Here is a 16116-nt window from a genome sequence, read left to right as displayed (position 1 = left end):
TGAGTGCTGACCCAAGCTCAGACAAGCTCTGAGACCTGGAGCTCTTTAAAAGTTAATTTCCTCATTTCAAATGAAGCAAAAGTGCTGCCTTCTTCACAGGGCCTTTGTGGGACTTGAAGGTAAGGAATGAGAACATGCAGCACAGGGCCTGGTCACGGTGGGCCCCCATTATATGGCAGCTGCTGTTGGGACATGCCCTCAAACCCTGCTCCCAGTTGTCAGCACCCTCTGCTGGATGAGGTCCCTACCTGCTCCCCTGGGCCCATTAAAAGCTTCCTTCTTTTCTCTCAACCCCCCCTCCACCATGGCTACACCCGCAGGTTCAGCTTAGTTCCCATCTCCCTCCCTGACTTGCTACCCAGCCCAGGGTCAGGCCATGGTGGATTGTCTGGGAGGAGGAAAGAGCCCACGTATGGGCCAACCCCTGCTCTCCCAGCAGCCTTACTTCTTCTACCCACCCCTGTGTTCTTGGCGTAATGAGAGGCCTCCTGGCCTGTCAGAGCAGAGCATCACAGAGCACATTCCCTTGTCTGTGGGAGAGTCCTTCTGGGCACAGCACTCTTGAGGATTATCCGGGCTGATGGGGATCATCAGGAGTTCCATATCAGTGCCAAGGCATGGAGACCTCTGAGACCACATTTCCACGGCTGTTCCATGCTGCCCCTCCCTTCCTTTGCACAGCAGAGGGAGGGGGCAGGGTGCTGTTTGTCAAGCCCCCTCAATGTGTCTTTCCCTTTCTACTTCATGGACAAGGAAGTAGAAATTTATAGAGCTTCAGTGACTCTCTGAGACTATGCAGTGACTCTCTGAGACTGTGAAGCTCATCAAGTGGCATAGTTGGGATTTGGGTGGAAGCCCAGAGTGCCTGCCGGGGAGCCCACCTTACTGGAGAGCTCCGAATTAGTGGGCCTGGTCTGAACCAGTTTTCAGCTTTGGCCCAAGTGTAGATTTTAGGGAGAGGGCCACAACCCCCCAAAATTAGGTGAAAAATTGTATGTGAGAATATATGTACCTTTTTCTGGGGTGAAGGGCAATTACCATCCTCAGATTCTTATAGAAACATATGGCCTCCAATAGGATAAACACAGGTCTGGGGAACAGAGTAAATTAAACTGACTCCCTTAGGGCTCAAACCTCCACCTTGGCCTACTTTGGGCTGCTTATTAGGATCCTAGAGCAGAGAGCCCAGGAGGGCAGAGACTTGTCCAGAATGAGGAAGGAGTGGGACCAGGACAAGACCCCATGGACTACAGCCTCCCAGATGTCTGTGCAGTCTGCAGCACCAGCTCCCTAAGTCCCCATTTGCACCCAGCAGCCGCTGTTAGCCCTGTCTCAGTGGGTCAGACCCATGCAGTATGCAACAGGGCCTGGCCTCAAGCTGTAGGTTAGCAATTGATCAAGTCCACCATAGCCCAGAAACTGGCCCAGCATCTTCCCAACGCCCTTGTGTAGGTGGGAGTCAAGCCTGCTCGGATGGGCAGGTCTGCTGAGCGGCTGCTAATTATTGCCCAGAGCAGCCCCAGCCACTCCTTCCCGCTCCCACCCAGATCTGCCAGCGGAGGCTCATCTGGTGTTGCAAGGCAGCTGTGGCCCCACTGGCCTACATCTGAACAGACTGACTATCATTTTTGTGCAATGGATCTCTCTGACATTCTGATAAAGGCAATAAACCTTCCTTAATGTTTTTAAATGTGTAATACAAAGTACATTGGGTTCCAAAGGAAACTAGTGATATTGAAGTGTAAATATGTACATACACAATTAAGAAATATTAGGCATACAGTAATACCTGTGCTTCTTATTACGTTAAATAAAAAGATCTAGTGGCAGATGTAATGGTTGCTATTATTCTTAATCGTTTATGAGAGGAAGTGATTTTTTGAAGATCTCTGCTACTGCTATAAATGTGATATGAAAACACTTTTCTTTTATTTTTTTTTTCACTTTCGTTTTCTATTGGGGTCAGTCAACCTGTACTGCTAATATTGCTGTGGTCCTTTATATGCATAAATGAAGGAAATACTAAATTTTCCTAATAGATGGGTGAAAATTAAGGTGTCATCTTGTTCCCCATCCAGTCCATGGATCTCCAGATGGAACACTTGGCTGTGTGTTCTCTTCTCTTTCACATCATGTTGTTTAATTTTCCCAGCACCCTGTGAGGACGTTGAGGCTCAGGGAGGGGCCACAGCCAGTGAGTGGCAGGGCTAATCCAAGCCCACTCTCTTCGAGGGCCCTGCTTTCTCCCTGTCGCTGAGCTGTCACAGGCCACCCTGCTCACAGGCCTCTGTGACCAGACTTTTGAATCACCAGCTTCACCAAGACATGGGGCAAAGGTGACTATGATATTGGTCCTGGGCCTTCCGTGCATGGAGCCAGTAGGTTCTTTCAGTAGTTGTTTACACCTCCAGGACCCTGTGATGGGGCTGCCAGCTGCCACTCTGTGGCCTACGAAGATGAAGCAGGGAGCCCCTCATTCAGAGGACTAGGAACAGGCTCTGAGAAAGGCCATTTGGCAGGTTCAGCTCATTTTTTGCTCAATAAACGGGGTTGGTTTCCTGGGTTGGTTTCTGGAGCTGGCGAGGTGAATCAGCATTCCAGCTCCCAGGGAGCTCAGGGGCTGGAGGGCTGTGTACAGGAGGGAGTCCTGTGCGTGCTAGGAGAGAGGGGCTGTGGGCCCATGAGGGTTAGGAGGAGCAGGTCACCTGGGCTGAGAAAGTCCAGAACTGGAATATGGTCCCTGGACTCACAGCTAGTTCTCCTTTCCTCCAAACAGGCTGCCGTAGCACCAGTGTGTGAATGGTAGGTAGGGGTTCCCATCTTCCCAGAGAGCTCAGACTTTGAGGCTGGGGCGGGGGGCCTGCGGCTCAGCCCCTGCTGGTCCCTATATCCCTTAGGACAATTGGAGGTTTGATGGCAGCTAGATTTTTCAGGCTGCTTAGACTCTAGCCTGAACCTCAGGGCCCTGCCCAGGTCTACCTGGAGAATCCACCTGGCCTCTGAAGGAGCTTGGATACCTGTGGAGTCTAGGGGGCTGGGAAGGCCCTTTTCCCAAGCCTGAGAAAGGGGACCAAATGCAAACTGCTCAACAGTGTGAATGACTTGGTAGGCTGTGAATGCTTCCCTAGGGTCTTATCTTCCCTATCTGTGACATGACACTCCTGAGCTGGTCCGGGAAAGCTGGATGCCTGGTCACTGTGCTGGCCATGGGTACTCTAGGGCTGTGTGGCTCTGGATCCCATGCTCTTTCTTCCTCCTGCTGTGCTGAGCTTCTGCTGGTTTCCCAAGGGAGGGGGGAGGGCCAGATGGACTCTCTATGAGCCTAGGAACAGGAAAATGGTGGTCCCTTGTTGTCCACAATGCAGTCCTCTTCTACTCCTGAGCTAACCTCATCCAAGGCAGCTAAAAACAGTACAGCTATCTTGAGAGCGGCAGTGAACATAAAGTGACCAGGGTTGACTTCCCTCCCTGAGCGGTGGGGAGGGTGCTGGATGGAAGCCATGCTTCTACCAAGGGTGAGCACCTGCTGCCCCCAGCCCTGTGCTGAGTGTCAAGGGGCAAAGAAGATATCCCCCCCTCCCCTAGTGCAGAGAATTCAGAGGTGAGAGATCCATATGGGAAAGTAGTGTGAGACTGGAGAATGGTTCTTGGAGAGATCTAGTCTGGGCTAGACCTTGAAGGCTGGGTAAAAATGGGAGGATAGAGGCCCTGATGAGGGCTTCCAGGGGCCAACCAGATGGCCTCATCAGGCCAGCCCTGTGAGGGCTAGGTAAGCCAGCTCTAGTACAGATTTTCCTTCCTTTCTGAGCCACATTATTCAACGTTAGAGTCGGAAGACCCAGAACGGAGTGACCGTGTGGCAGCTGGCCCCAGAGCATCTTCTGAGGGCCCCGCTGTGGTTTTTGCAAGGGGACCTGTTGGGCTCTGGCCTCTGGCCTGCTGCTCTGTTATGTTAGAAAGGGCTGGCCCTCCCCCTGGGGCAGGGATCCACCTCTGTCAGGTCCCTCTGGTGGCAATCTGGGCCTTCTAATTTTTGGTGGACTTCTAAAGCCTAGTGCAGATTATGGATTTACTGGCCCAACTTGAGTTTGAATCCTGACTTTGCCACTGTCCTGCTGAGTGACCTTGGGCACATTACCTCTTCTGGAGCCTTAGTGTTCTTATCTCCAAAATGGGATAAAGTCTCCCCCCACACACAGTTGAGACAGTGGCTCAGCCCAAGTCCTGAGATGTAGAGCACTCGGTTGGTGGTCCCTCCCTGTGTCCACAGTAACTGTGGTGAGCACTGGGGTGGGGAGAACTTGCAAGGAGGGGACAGAAAGAACAGCTGGAAGGATGGCTTTCCCAGTGTTCTGCCCAGACCACATGGAGCCCATGAGCTGCTCGCCACCAGGAACGTCTGTGAGAATCTAGGAGATGAGGTTACAGTCCCCGGGAGCCTCATTCTCCCCAGGCTGTGGCTGTAGGCTGCCTCTGCCCATGGCCCCAGCTGTGCCAAAGCCATGTCACTTGATGAGTCTGTGCCCAGAGGGCACACTGAGGCCCACCCAGGGAGGGTGGGGCATGACCCATGGCCATCTGCTTTCCCCCCAGGAGTGGCCTGCAGCGCCATCCTCATGTACACGTTCTGCACCGACTGTTGGCTCATCGCGGTGCTCTACTTCACCTGGCTGGCGTTTGACTGGAACACGCCCAAGAAAGGTAGGAGCAAGCTCCTCAGCCCACCCCCCTGCCCTTGGGACACTTCCTCCTGTGCAAGCTGAGGTTCCTCAAAGTGGGTGCTTCCCTTTTTACTTAGCACCTGCTAGGTGAGAATTGTGGAGCTAGGCCAGGGGGTGGGGTGGGTGGGGGTGTTGAAAGCCCCTCTGAGGGCACCATCCTGGTGCTCAGAGGAGCTCACACCCAATTAAGGGTTCGCATAACTTGAGGGATCGAAGGTGGAAGGGCGGGGGGGGGGGGGGCGGGCGGGCAATGGCCCACACCATGACAGGCCCCTAACTCAGGGTTCATGCTGGCTCTGTCTTCTCTGCCTTGCCCAAATGTCACCCACCCCCCACTCCCGCTCCTTCCCGACACTGTATTTTGTTCCCTGGAAGGTGGCAGGAGGTCACAGTGGGTGCGAAACTGGGCTGTGTGGCGCTACTTTCGAGACTACTTTCCCATCCAGGTAAAGCCGTGCGGGTATTCTCTTGGGGGGGTGGGAATGGACAGGGAAATCTGAGCTCAAGCTTTAACTCACGCATCTGCGGTTACCACATGGGCCGAGTGACCCCCTTCCACTATGAAATCTGTTCATATTCTATCTCACTTTATGCAGTATTTGAGGCAATTTAGGATACATACAATGTCATACCAGCTAAAAACAAAAATCGAGACTTGAGGGGAAAGACTTCTAGTATAGTTCAGCCATCAGGGTCAACAAAGTTGCAGCAGTTGAGCTTTGTGGTCAACTCTTAGCTTCCCGGCAGCCAAGGCAAAAAGGGAAACGTGATAGTTGTTGGTTTTTATTCAGGGAAAGGAAGAAGCATGCTAGTTTCTTAGGGAAACAAGACTTGTACTAGCATTTGGATCTAAAAGATGTTTCAGACACTGAGATCATTAGTGATATAAAGGGCACATATAATAGCAGATATTACGGCCGTTGCTTGTCTGCCTTTCAGTGAATATTAAAAGCCTAACTTAAAATGGAAGTGATTTATCAAGAGCAATACTGAGGTAGTTTCAAGTCCATCTGATCTGAACCACGGATACAATTGAAAGCAGTAGGTGAGAGAGGCTTTCTTTTCCTTCTGAAGCTCTGATGAAATGCCACTTTTCTCAGCCAGTTGCAGGGGGCTTGCTGGGCTCATGCTGGGAATTAGGGCCCAGGAAACTAGATGTTCTGTAAAAGAAGAGTGAGACCCTGGTTCTGAAGCTCAGGGAAGGCTTCTGGAGGATGCACTCCTAGAACTCCCATCTTAAAGATGAGCAGCACTAAAGAGGCATGGAAACAGATGAACGCTTAGGCGCCTGAGTTTGAGAAGAAGCCTGGGGTGCCGGGGGAGTATTGAGGAGGTAGAGTGGAGAAGGAGGCTCTCCATGTATTGGGAGCTTTCTAGAAACCAGCACCTTTCCTCAACGAGTCCCCTTTAACCTTCACAGTACCCTGTGAGGCGGGAATTTGTTTTATCCCTTTTTCACAGAAATAAAACCTGCAGGTCAGCGTGTAGTAAAGCTGAATGAGGCTGGTAGCAGTTTGAGCTGAAATTCCACTTGCTGTCTGCTTCAGAATCCTGCAGTCTCCCCACCACAGCGTGCTGCCTCCCTGTGCAGCAGAACTATAGGAGATGGCATGGAGAACTGGGCTTCTCTCGGGTTTGGAGGCTGGAGGCTGGAAGAGCCCAGTATGACCCTGAGTGAGGCACCGTCCCTCCCCCCATATGAAGCAAGTTTAGACTAGGTTGGTCTCTGCATTTACTTCCTGCTGCACCATTGGCTGCTCTGGGATCCCCATGCTGGTCTTCTAAGCACCTGTCTTCTTGGGACCAGCCTCAAGGTCCTGACAGGATAAATGATGACTAGGTCTGGACCTTTTCTCATCTTTATCTGGCCCCCAGCCGGTGGTCTGCAAGCCAGGCTAGCAAGGCAGAGGCATCTGGGCCCTGGGGCATGTGGGCATTGCTGGGGGATTGTGGCAGAATCCTGGAGGTTTTTCCCTGCAGGGGAAACACCTGTCTGGCCAGCTCACTGAGCACCCCAACACTGGCACACCCTAGCTGCTTAGGGTAATCCAGCAGAAGACAGTGGGGTCTGAAGAGCGGAGGCAGCATGTGTGAGAATGAATGTGTGCATGGTGTAGGGTGGTGTATGTTTGCTGCTGTGACTCAGCGACTGAGACATCCTGGCATGCTTCCCAGAGGAGGTGGCCGGGTAACCCTACATTCCTCCGCTGCACTCAGTATTGGGAGGGAGCTCCTTCTGCCTGCCACAGCCTGAGCCAGTTTTCCCAGGATCCTTGGGGTCAGTGTTCCTGCTCCTGCCTTTCCTTGACCCCAACTCTCTGGCTGCAAGGAATTCAAGGCTGTTGTTGCTGGAACAATGCTGCATCATCAGACTTAACCTCCTCATTCTAGAAGTGAGGAGACTGAGTCCTGAAAATGGGCACAGTCTGGTTTAGGCTGCACGACAAGTCCATGCTGGCATTAGTACTAGAAGCCAAGCCCTAGGCTCTTTCCCACTGAATTCCTACTGCCTGTTTCCCTGGGAGAGATTCAATGCCAGATTTCCCCATTGGATTGAGCCCCACTTCCTGGGTTGTGGTTAGAGACCTGGTTTGAGCTCCTGCTCTGTCACTTTATTCACTGACCAGCAGCTATTGTTCCCTGTCCAGGTCTGGGCTTGGCACAGGAATACAGCAGAGTCGGCCCTGGTACCCCTTAGGTGGGCTCACCATCCTAGCGGATTCTGCTAGACTTTGTCACTTTCTGTCCAAGGGGCCGCAGGCACATTTTCTCAATCTCGCTGAGCCTCATTAGCCTTACTTTTATTTTATTTTATTTATTTTTTTAGCCTTACTTTTAAAATGGAGCAGTTCATATGATAAGAAGTAATAAATTATGAGTGGATGCCAGGGATTATAGCCTCTTCTCTCTGTTGGGACCCTTTCATCAGGGAGTAGGCCGCAGTGATCAGAGAAGCCTGTCCCTCTGGAAGATTCCTTGAGTCCAGTAGCCCCCTTCACCCAACAGGATACCCAGTGACCATTGACCAGAGCTGGGATAAGCAGGTGCCCTTCTCTTCTGATCTCCACATTTCCAAAAGAACCAAGCAAAATTCTGTGTCCCTTTTCACACCTCTGTTCCAAGAAGTCAGAGTTGGAGCCAGAGGGCACCTGTGAAGCTGGCCCTGAGAGGGCCCCAGGCACCAGGACCAAAGCCAACCTGGGCCTGAGGCATGCCAGGGCATGGAGCCTTGGCCTGAGCTCTGCTCTTTCTCATTGGTCATCTTGGCCAAGCCCCTGATCCTCAGGCTGCTCTTTTGTGCAGGGAGAGTTTGGTCTTGGTGATCTGATGTCAGAGCTGACGCTTTGTGGTATTCTGTGTGGCCCTTCTGGCCCTCCCCATTTTCCTGGCCTCTTGTCAGTGATTATGTAAGGCTCTCTAGCTGTAACCATCCGCTCACACTTCCCCCGCTTCCTTTGGATAGCTCTTTGCCACCAGAGCAGCTCAGTGAGCCCCAAGAACATTCCTTCTAGCACAGAAGGGCTCATGTGATAGCAGCAGTCATGTGATTTCAGATACCACCAGGTACCTGAAAGAGGAATGCTAGTACCTAGGTCCCCTATCCCTGAGTTATAGGCAGGATCTTTGAAGAGGAGATCAGGAAAGGTTCTCTGAGCTTAGAATACCTATCTGTCCATCTGCTTCATTTCCCAGATGGTCCTACTAAGGCCCAGAGAAGAGGGACTGTCCTGAGATCCCAAAGCAAGTTGGTAGCAGGGCTGGTATAAGAACCAAAGCTGTCTACTTCAGGGCCCATGTTTTCCTCCCATGTTCCTCCATTACTGTGCCATGCTGAGTGAGCTCAGGCAAGTCTGGTCCTCTCTGATTTTGAATTTCTTTGTCTGTTTGGTGCCAAGATAGGACAAGCCCATCTGAGCACCCTTCCTGCCCTGGGAGGCGGAGTGGGAGGAATGACTTGCCAGGAATGTGTCCCAGGCTTATGTTAGCCAGTGAGCCTGGCCTGTGCAGTCCCTTGGCCTGAGACTTTGCCATGAGAGCAAGCATGTCAACAGAGCCTTCATCAGCTGTGCCTTCCTTCTCCCTCCAGAATGGATGCTCTGTCCAGCCCTGAGGGCTGGCTTGAAGACAGATCAAAGCTGTATCAGCCTGCATTCTTCTGGGGACTGCCCCAAGGGCCATTAACTTGCAGTGTGTCCCAAGGCAGCTCACTTAGCAAATGCCCTACCAGACAGAGATGTGAAGGTGAGGGGGAGGTGTTTTAAAGAGCCAGCTAGGGAGCCCCTGGGTGGCTCAGTTGGTTGAGCATCTGACTCTTGATTTTGGCTCAGATCTGATCTCAGAGTTGTGAGATCAAGCCCCACATATGGTTCCACACTCATCTTGAAGCCTGCCTGAGATTCTCTCTCTCCCTCTCTCTGCCCCTCCCCACCCAGCTTGCATGCGCTTTCTCTCTAAAAAAATAATTAAAGAGAAAAGAAGAGAAAAAGAGCCAGCCAAGCTTCTACCAGATGACACATCTTCATGCCAGTGGCTCAGAGAAAAGCATGCTGGGTGGCCCAGTCTAGAGGTGGAGGAGGATTTGCTGTGACCTCTGAGAAGTGGCAACTCCTTTCTCTAGGTCTCAATCTCCACCTTGCCATCAAAGGACCAGCCTAGATCAGGGCTCTTCCAGCACATTCTATGCTTTGGACTTCCAGACCCAGCCTGTGGTTCCAGAGATTACCAGTGTGGTGCTGGCTGCCTTAGCTCTTACCTTGACACATTCCTACTGTGTGGAAATCAGCTCCAGGTTCTAGCTTTACTGCAAGCTAGTGTTGTGGGTACACCTCTTCAGGAGGTGAAATCTCAAAACAGTCTCCTGGCAAAGCTCCTGTAAAACTGCGGGCTCCCTTTTAGACTCCCTCACTGCCCCCTACCCAATAGTCATGGCTTAGGCTGCTGCTGTGTTTTTTTTTTTTTTTTCTTTTCTTTAAGATTGTATTTATTTACTCATGAGAGATAGAGAGAGGCAGACACACAGACAGAGGGAGAAGCAGGCTCCCCCAGGGAGCCCTATGCGGGACTCGATCCCCGGACCCCAGGATCATGACCTGAGCCAAAGGCAGATGCTCAACCACTGAGCCACCCAGGCATCCCTAGGCTGCTGCTGTTTTTTGTTTATGTATCAGGCAGCAAAGTGCTGGTTGGGTTTTTGAGCTGCTTTAATGTGCTTGCCAAAGGCAAAGTGAGAGAAAGAGTACCAAAGGCCCAAGCAATGGGGGGTGAAACTCAGGGGGTCTGGCTCACACACATCCCAACAGTTACAGAGCTGGGAATGGTGCCAGCCACCATCTGCTCCATCGCCCTTGGGTCTCTGTCACCTGAAGATTCAGATTTCAGTTTCCCAGGGTCAGCCACCAGCACCCCTGCACCCCAAATTGAGCACCAGGTCCTTTCCCCAGCCAGGGGTTCCCGAATCTAGAATCATGGAAAATACAGGCTGTTGACATTCTGCCAAGGGCCCATGGCTCTGCCTTCAGCTGGCACCAGTGCAGGGTACTTTTAAGCACAGCAGTGGGGGTGATATCAGGGCCACCCTTCTAGAGGCAGGACAGCCCACAAGACCAAAAATGTTCATACCCTTGGACCCAGGAATTGTTCCCTTTAGAAGTTTGTCAAATAATCAGATATGTGGACAAAAAGAAGGTACTTAGGGAAGAATTATTTCTGAAGGAAATTTTGGAAGGTTTTTAAAGATCTATCAATCAGAATTTGATTATGATTTTATTACACTGCATGGCTACATGACAGAATAATGTAGCCACAAGAGACACGTGACTGAGGGATTGTGATAGGAAAAATAGTTATGATAGGCTTGGTAGAAAATGATGTTAAAAATGAGAGGCACCTGGGTGGCTGAGTTGGTTGACATCTGCCTTTGGCTCAGGTCATGATCCCAGGGTCCTAGGATCGAGCCCCACATTGGGCTATTGGGCTCCCTGCTCAGTGGGGAGCCTGTTTCTCCCTCTCCCTCTGCAGCTCCTTCTGCTTGTGTGCGCTCTCTCTCTCTCTCTCTCTCTGTCAAATAAATAAATAATAAAATCTTTAAAAAAGAGAAAATTATGTAAAAATGATATCAACCACATGCCCTTAATTTTGTGGTTTTTATTTTTAAAGATTTATTTAATTATTCATGAGAGACACAGAGAGAGAGAGGTAGAGACACAAGCAGAGGGAGAAGCAGGCTCCCCACAAGGAGCCCGATGCAGAACTCGACCCCCGATCCTGGGATCACGTCCTGAGCCAAAGGCAGACACTCAACCACTGAGCCACCCAGGCGTCCCAATTTTGTGGTTTTAAAAAAAGAGCATGTGTATATTTGAGTAGCAAGAGAACTCAACACGTCAGAGGGGTTTATCAGGATGAAGACAGGACAAGTGCTTTGCATCACCTTTTCACTTTCCTGTATTTTTAAAACACTCCATGATTATTTGTTATTTTTCTAATCAGAAAAGAAATGATGTTTCTGAACAAAATAGCCTTCCTCTCCATCCCTCTCGGAACCCTTCACCTCCACCATGTTCTGTGCAGGGAGCAGCCCCCTGAGGAAGCCAATCATTCTTTAGAGCATCCCAGGACATCTTTGTTGATAGCTGGCCATACAGCTGGTCCCCTGCCCCTGTAGGGCTGGCACAGGGCTGTTGCTTACCCCGTCCTCCCCACAGCAGAGCATGAACCAAGCCTGGCCGCATGCAAGGAAGTTTCCATCCAAGCCAGCTGCACTGTCCCTTCTCTGGCCAAACTAAGGGACATGGACTTTACCTTGACAAAACCTGGACATCCCTCTTCATCTGAGAGTGGCCGGGGTTGGTTGAGGAGAATGGGCCCAGGAGGAGGGCAGGCAGGAGGCTGTCAGGGTGCAGATCACCCTGTAGAAGTATGGGAATGAGAGAGAAAGTTTCCCACTCCATTCCCCGGGGACTCTCAGTCTAAGTGGCAATTGCGAGAGTCCTGGGTCAGGTGCAGTGTCGCTCGGGTCCTTCGGGTCCAAAGTCACTCAGGGTCCAGCATCTGTGGGGCGTGTCCCAGGACTCCTCTCCCAGCAGTTTCCTCTGACTGAGTTTTGCCCTGCAGCTGGTGAAGACACACAACCTGCTGACCACCAGGAACTACATCTTTGGATACCACCCCCATGGCATCATGGGCCTGGGTGCCTTCTGTAACTTCAGCACAGAAGCCACAGAAGTGAGCAAGAAGTTCCCTGGCATACGACCCTACCTGGCCACGTTGGCCGGCAACTTCCGGATGCCGGTGCTGAGAGAGTACCTGATGTCTGGAGGTGAGAATCCACTCCTGCCTGCCCCTGCTGGGCCCCGTTGTGCAGGTCTGAGCTTCTCCACTGAGCAAGGTGACAGAAAGGCCCGGAGGCCAACACACCGTGCCCCAGCGGGCCGGTCCTGTGCTGGCAGACAGTGTGCCACAGGCATGGTGGATCAGGTCTGAGCAGGAGAGCTGTCCATATGGTCTTTAGGATTCAGTTTGGATAGTATCTTCCCTAGGAAGCCACCTCTGACCCCTTTTCTGGGCTGCCCTGGCCCCTGGGCTGCCCTTTGCATGACCTAATCACCATTCATGGCTCTGTCCTTATCCTCCCGCCCATGACCCCTGCCACCCTGATCCTCTGGGATCCCCAGCACCTAGCAACAGCCTGGTAGAGTTAGGACCTCAAAGAATGTTTGCCAAATGAACGAGTTCCCTAAACAACCTCATATCGTTATTCCCATTTTACAGATAAATAAGCCAAGGCTCAGAAAAAGAAATAGCTGATGCAGGACTATATAACTTCTAGTGGCTGGGTTAGGTCTGGAGCCCAAGTCCAGGGCTCTTTCTGTTTATGTTTGGCCTTATGCAGGGGGGAGGGGGTGCATTTGTGAACAGCCCTGACTCTGTGTCCTTCTCCCTGCCAGGCATCTGCCCTGTGAACAGGGACACCATAGACTACTTGCTTTCAAAGAATGGGAGTGGCAATGCCATCATCATCGTAGTGGGGGGTGCAGCCGAGTCCCTGAGCTCCATGCCTGGCAAGAACGCAGTCACCCTGCGCAATCGCAAGGGCTTTGTAAAACTGGCCCTACGCCATGGGTAAGTGCTCCCTACACACACATACACACACACACACACCAGTGTGCACATGCATGCACAGCCCTCCAAAGCTATTTGGCCCAAACAAAGGCTCCTTGGTTCCTGGACACAAGGCCCAGACCCCAGAAAGGCATGGATGAGAGTCTGCCCTCCTGTAGGCAAGGAGAGGTTGGAGGTCAGAGCCAGACCAAGTTTGCTCAAGTGTAGCCTGAGTGTCTAAGTGGAGCAGAAATGCAGCCTGTGCGTCCTGGGCCCTCGCAGATGGGCTGAGAGGCCAGGCTCCGGTGCAGGACGGTGCACCCTCAGGTCAAAACATGTTATGTTGCTAGGAGAGCAAAAGGCCTGCAATTAGGATTGGCAGACCATGGCTTCTCTCTTTCAGAGCTGACCTGGTTCCCACCTACTCCTTCGGGGAGAATGAAGTGTACAAGCAAGTGATCTTTGAGGAAGGCTCCTGGGGCCGATGGGTCCAGAAGAAGTTCCAGAAGTACATTGGCTTTGCCCCATGCATCTTCCATGGCCGAGGCCTCTTCTCCTCTGACACTTGGGGGCTGGTGCCCTACTCCAAGCCCATCACCACCGTGGGTGAGCATCCCCAGCCTGGGCCCCTGACCTCAAGGTGCCCCACTGCTAGTTTGTGGGAGAATGAGGATTCACGTCTAGGCTATCTATTTCTGACATCCATGCCCTAAACCATGTGGATGTGGACATGTTTGGGTGCCAAAGGAATGGCTAGTGGGGGTGGGGAGTGGGCGGTAGGGAATTTGTTCCATTACTATGAGCCAAGCAGTGCCAGGTGAGAAAACGAGACTCGGCGGTCTGTGTTTGCAGAACCCAGGAGTCTATCAGGGAAGACCAGGAAGACCAGTCATCAAGCAAAGATCATGAGGGGGTGTGAGGGGAATGTGCAAGGTGCTCACTCCGGAGGGTTGTAGTGAACTCAGGGCAGAGGCGACTCTTATACCTCTAGCTGAATAGGAATTATCTAGCAAAAGAGAGGAGGAGGAGAGATTTGTCAGAAACATTAGCCTGAGTGAACTGTCCACAGCAAAATTGTATAGATTTTTGAGGAACAGAAAGAAAAACATCAACATGACTGGAGCATAAGGCTCTGAGAAGTATAGTGAAAACCAGCTGTGGTTGTTTTTCAGCTTTGTTGTTCTGAGTGTGTGTGTGTTTATGTGTGTGTGTGTGTGTGGTTCATGAGCCAGAGATCACACAGAAGTGTGAACGCTGCCAGGCATGGACTTTCAGGGTCAAAGCTCACACAGATACTTTGAGTTATCAGCATCAGGTATTTTGCTTTGTATTTTTACAAAGACTAATTTCCTGAACCCTAGGGACAGACTCAGACTCACTCTCTGCTATTGTTACACACAAATCCTGTGCCAGGCCCCGTCGCTCTTAGGCAGCAGGGACATTTCCATGCGCAGGTGTGGCTGGAGAGGGATAGGCTCCTGTGGGCAGTGGGAATGAGTCTGCTCTTCGCCTAAGAATGGAGAGCTGCTTGAGGGTTTTGGGAAGGAGAGGTTCAGACCTGCACTTTATAGTGATTCTTGGGGCTGCTGGGTAGCAAATGGGCTAGGAGGGTAAGAATGAATCCCCAAGACAGGTGCAGACGCCTCTGTGGCAGCTGCTAGGGACTGAGGGAATGGCCGCGGCAATGGAAGGAAAGGACATGAACTGGGGAGAAATTTCCAAAATGTCTTTGCCAGGGCTTTGGGATGAGTTGGGTGTGGGGATGCAGAAAATAAAGCAGTGCATGGATGTATGAATGTTGTGCTCCTCCTCCCTCACCACACTTTTCAAAGCATGCCATGTGATGTCAGAATCCCCAGCAAAGCCCTACAAGGAAGGATCCCATGTGACAGGTGAGGGAACCCTGTTGATCCCGCCTGCTGCTTAGTGGCCAAAGGGCATGGGGCAGGTCCTTTCCATGCCCTGGGTCCTCCTCTAGCAGGGGACCACCTGAGATAGAGCATATTTGGCACAGTTCCTGGCACATGGTTGGCACGTAGCGCTGGGTCACTGCCATCAACATCATGGCAAAGTCTCAGAGATGGTGGACCAAGGGGACTGACTAACCAGAGGCCTCTGCCCCATTCTTCAGTGGGTGAGCCTATCACCATCCCCAAGCTGGAGCACCCAACCCAGCAGGACATAGACCTGTATCACGCCATGTACGTGGAGGCCCTGGTGAAGCTCTTCGACAAGCACAAGACCAAGTTTGGCCTCCCGGAGACGGAGGTTCTGGAGGTGAACTGAGCCTGCCATTGAGGGCCAGCTCCTGGGAGGAACCAGCTACAAATCGTTTTCTACCAAGTTCTTGAATGCTTTTTTGTTCTGTAAATTTGGAAGCGTCATGGGTGTCTGTGGGTTATTTAAAAGAAATTATAATAATTTTGTTATTACATTACAAATGTTAGGTCTTTTTTTAAGAGGGAAAAAGTGAATATTTCAAACTCTTGCACTTCCCATCTATCCTGCTCTAGGTGGTGGCTAACACATCTGAGCCTTTATGGTTTCCCAACTAACCCTTCTGCTTCCTGTCCCAAAATTACAGAGAAAACTCAGTCCTAGTTAACTGGGAAAAAAGGACTGCCATTAGTGGCTCAGGCAGGTTAGATTATTTGCAGAATTTTTCCCACTGCAGGATAAGGCGCAGCTCTATTCCAAACTACCTACCCCACACTTAACTGCAAGGCTGGCCCCTCAGCAAGGGGAAGATTTGGAGGGCACAGTTGTCCCCATTTTGAAGAGCATCTGGAATGCTCCAGCTTGAGTCCAGCCATTCTTTTAAATCTGAGGCTTCCAGAGCAAGAATGGGGGTGGCAATGATCCTGTGCTGGCATCTGTGCTGTCCCAGATGCACCGTCTCCAGGATTATTCAGCCACCATGTTCTGGTTGGAGTGATTGGTCCTCCTCCACAGGGTGCTGATAATATGGACCCAGAACAGACCCAGACTTGGCCTGAATCACATACTTTCCTGTGGCCTCCATTTGTTTAACCCATACTCCGAAGTGCAGGTGTGAGGAAAGGATCCCTCTTCCTGTTCACAGAGGGGCCTGGTCTTCTGAGCAGCAGATTGGTTTCAGGTCAGGAGTCCCCTGAACCCAAGCCTCACATATTTGTGCCTTTCTGAGAGAGTAGGGGCCAGGGAAGAAATCCAGCCCCTCCTCTGTGTGTTCTGTTTTCTTTTGATGAGATTGTTGTACCATGTCACACTTTTGTATTTTACAAAATGAATAAATAAAAACGAGAGTCCACTGTGA

The 16116-nt window shown here is 51.4% G+C and overlaps 1 protein-coding gene across 3 annotated transcripts in view; it reads left to right on the top strand.

Annotated features, from left to right (window-relative positions):
* DGAT2 (diacylglycerol O-acyltransferase 2) overlaps window positions 1-16116 on the top strand; it is a 32121-nt gene extending 16005 nt beyond the window's left edge. For all 3 annotated transcript variants that reach the window (XM_049098837.1, XM_049098838.1, XM_049098836.1), the window contains exons 3-8: window positions 4594-4701; window positions 5097-5167; window positions 11835-12039; window positions 12668-12842; window positions 13225-13427; window positions 14953-16116. In XM_049098837.1, the coding sequence (XP_048954794.1) occupies window positions 4594-4701; window positions 5097-5167; window positions 11835-12039; window positions 12668-12842; window positions 13225-13427; window positions 14953-15107 (917 nt within the window). In that variant the 3' untranslated portion in view covers window positions 15108-16116. The remainder of the gene's footprint in view (window positions 1-4593; window positions 4702-5096; window positions 5168-11834; window positions 12040-12667; window positions 12843-13224; window positions 13428-14952) is intronic.

Source organism: Canis lupus, chromosome 21 (genome assembly GCF_003254725.2).
Source record: "Canis lupus dingo isolate Sandy chromosome 21, ASM325472v2, whole genome shotgun sequence".
Taxonomy (NCBI): Eukaryota; Metazoa; Chordata; class Mammalia; order Carnivora; family Canidae; genus Canis; species Canis lupus.
The sequence above is the reverse complement of the archived record's forward strand: the minus strand, read 5'-3'. Positions and strand labels throughout refer to the sequence as shown.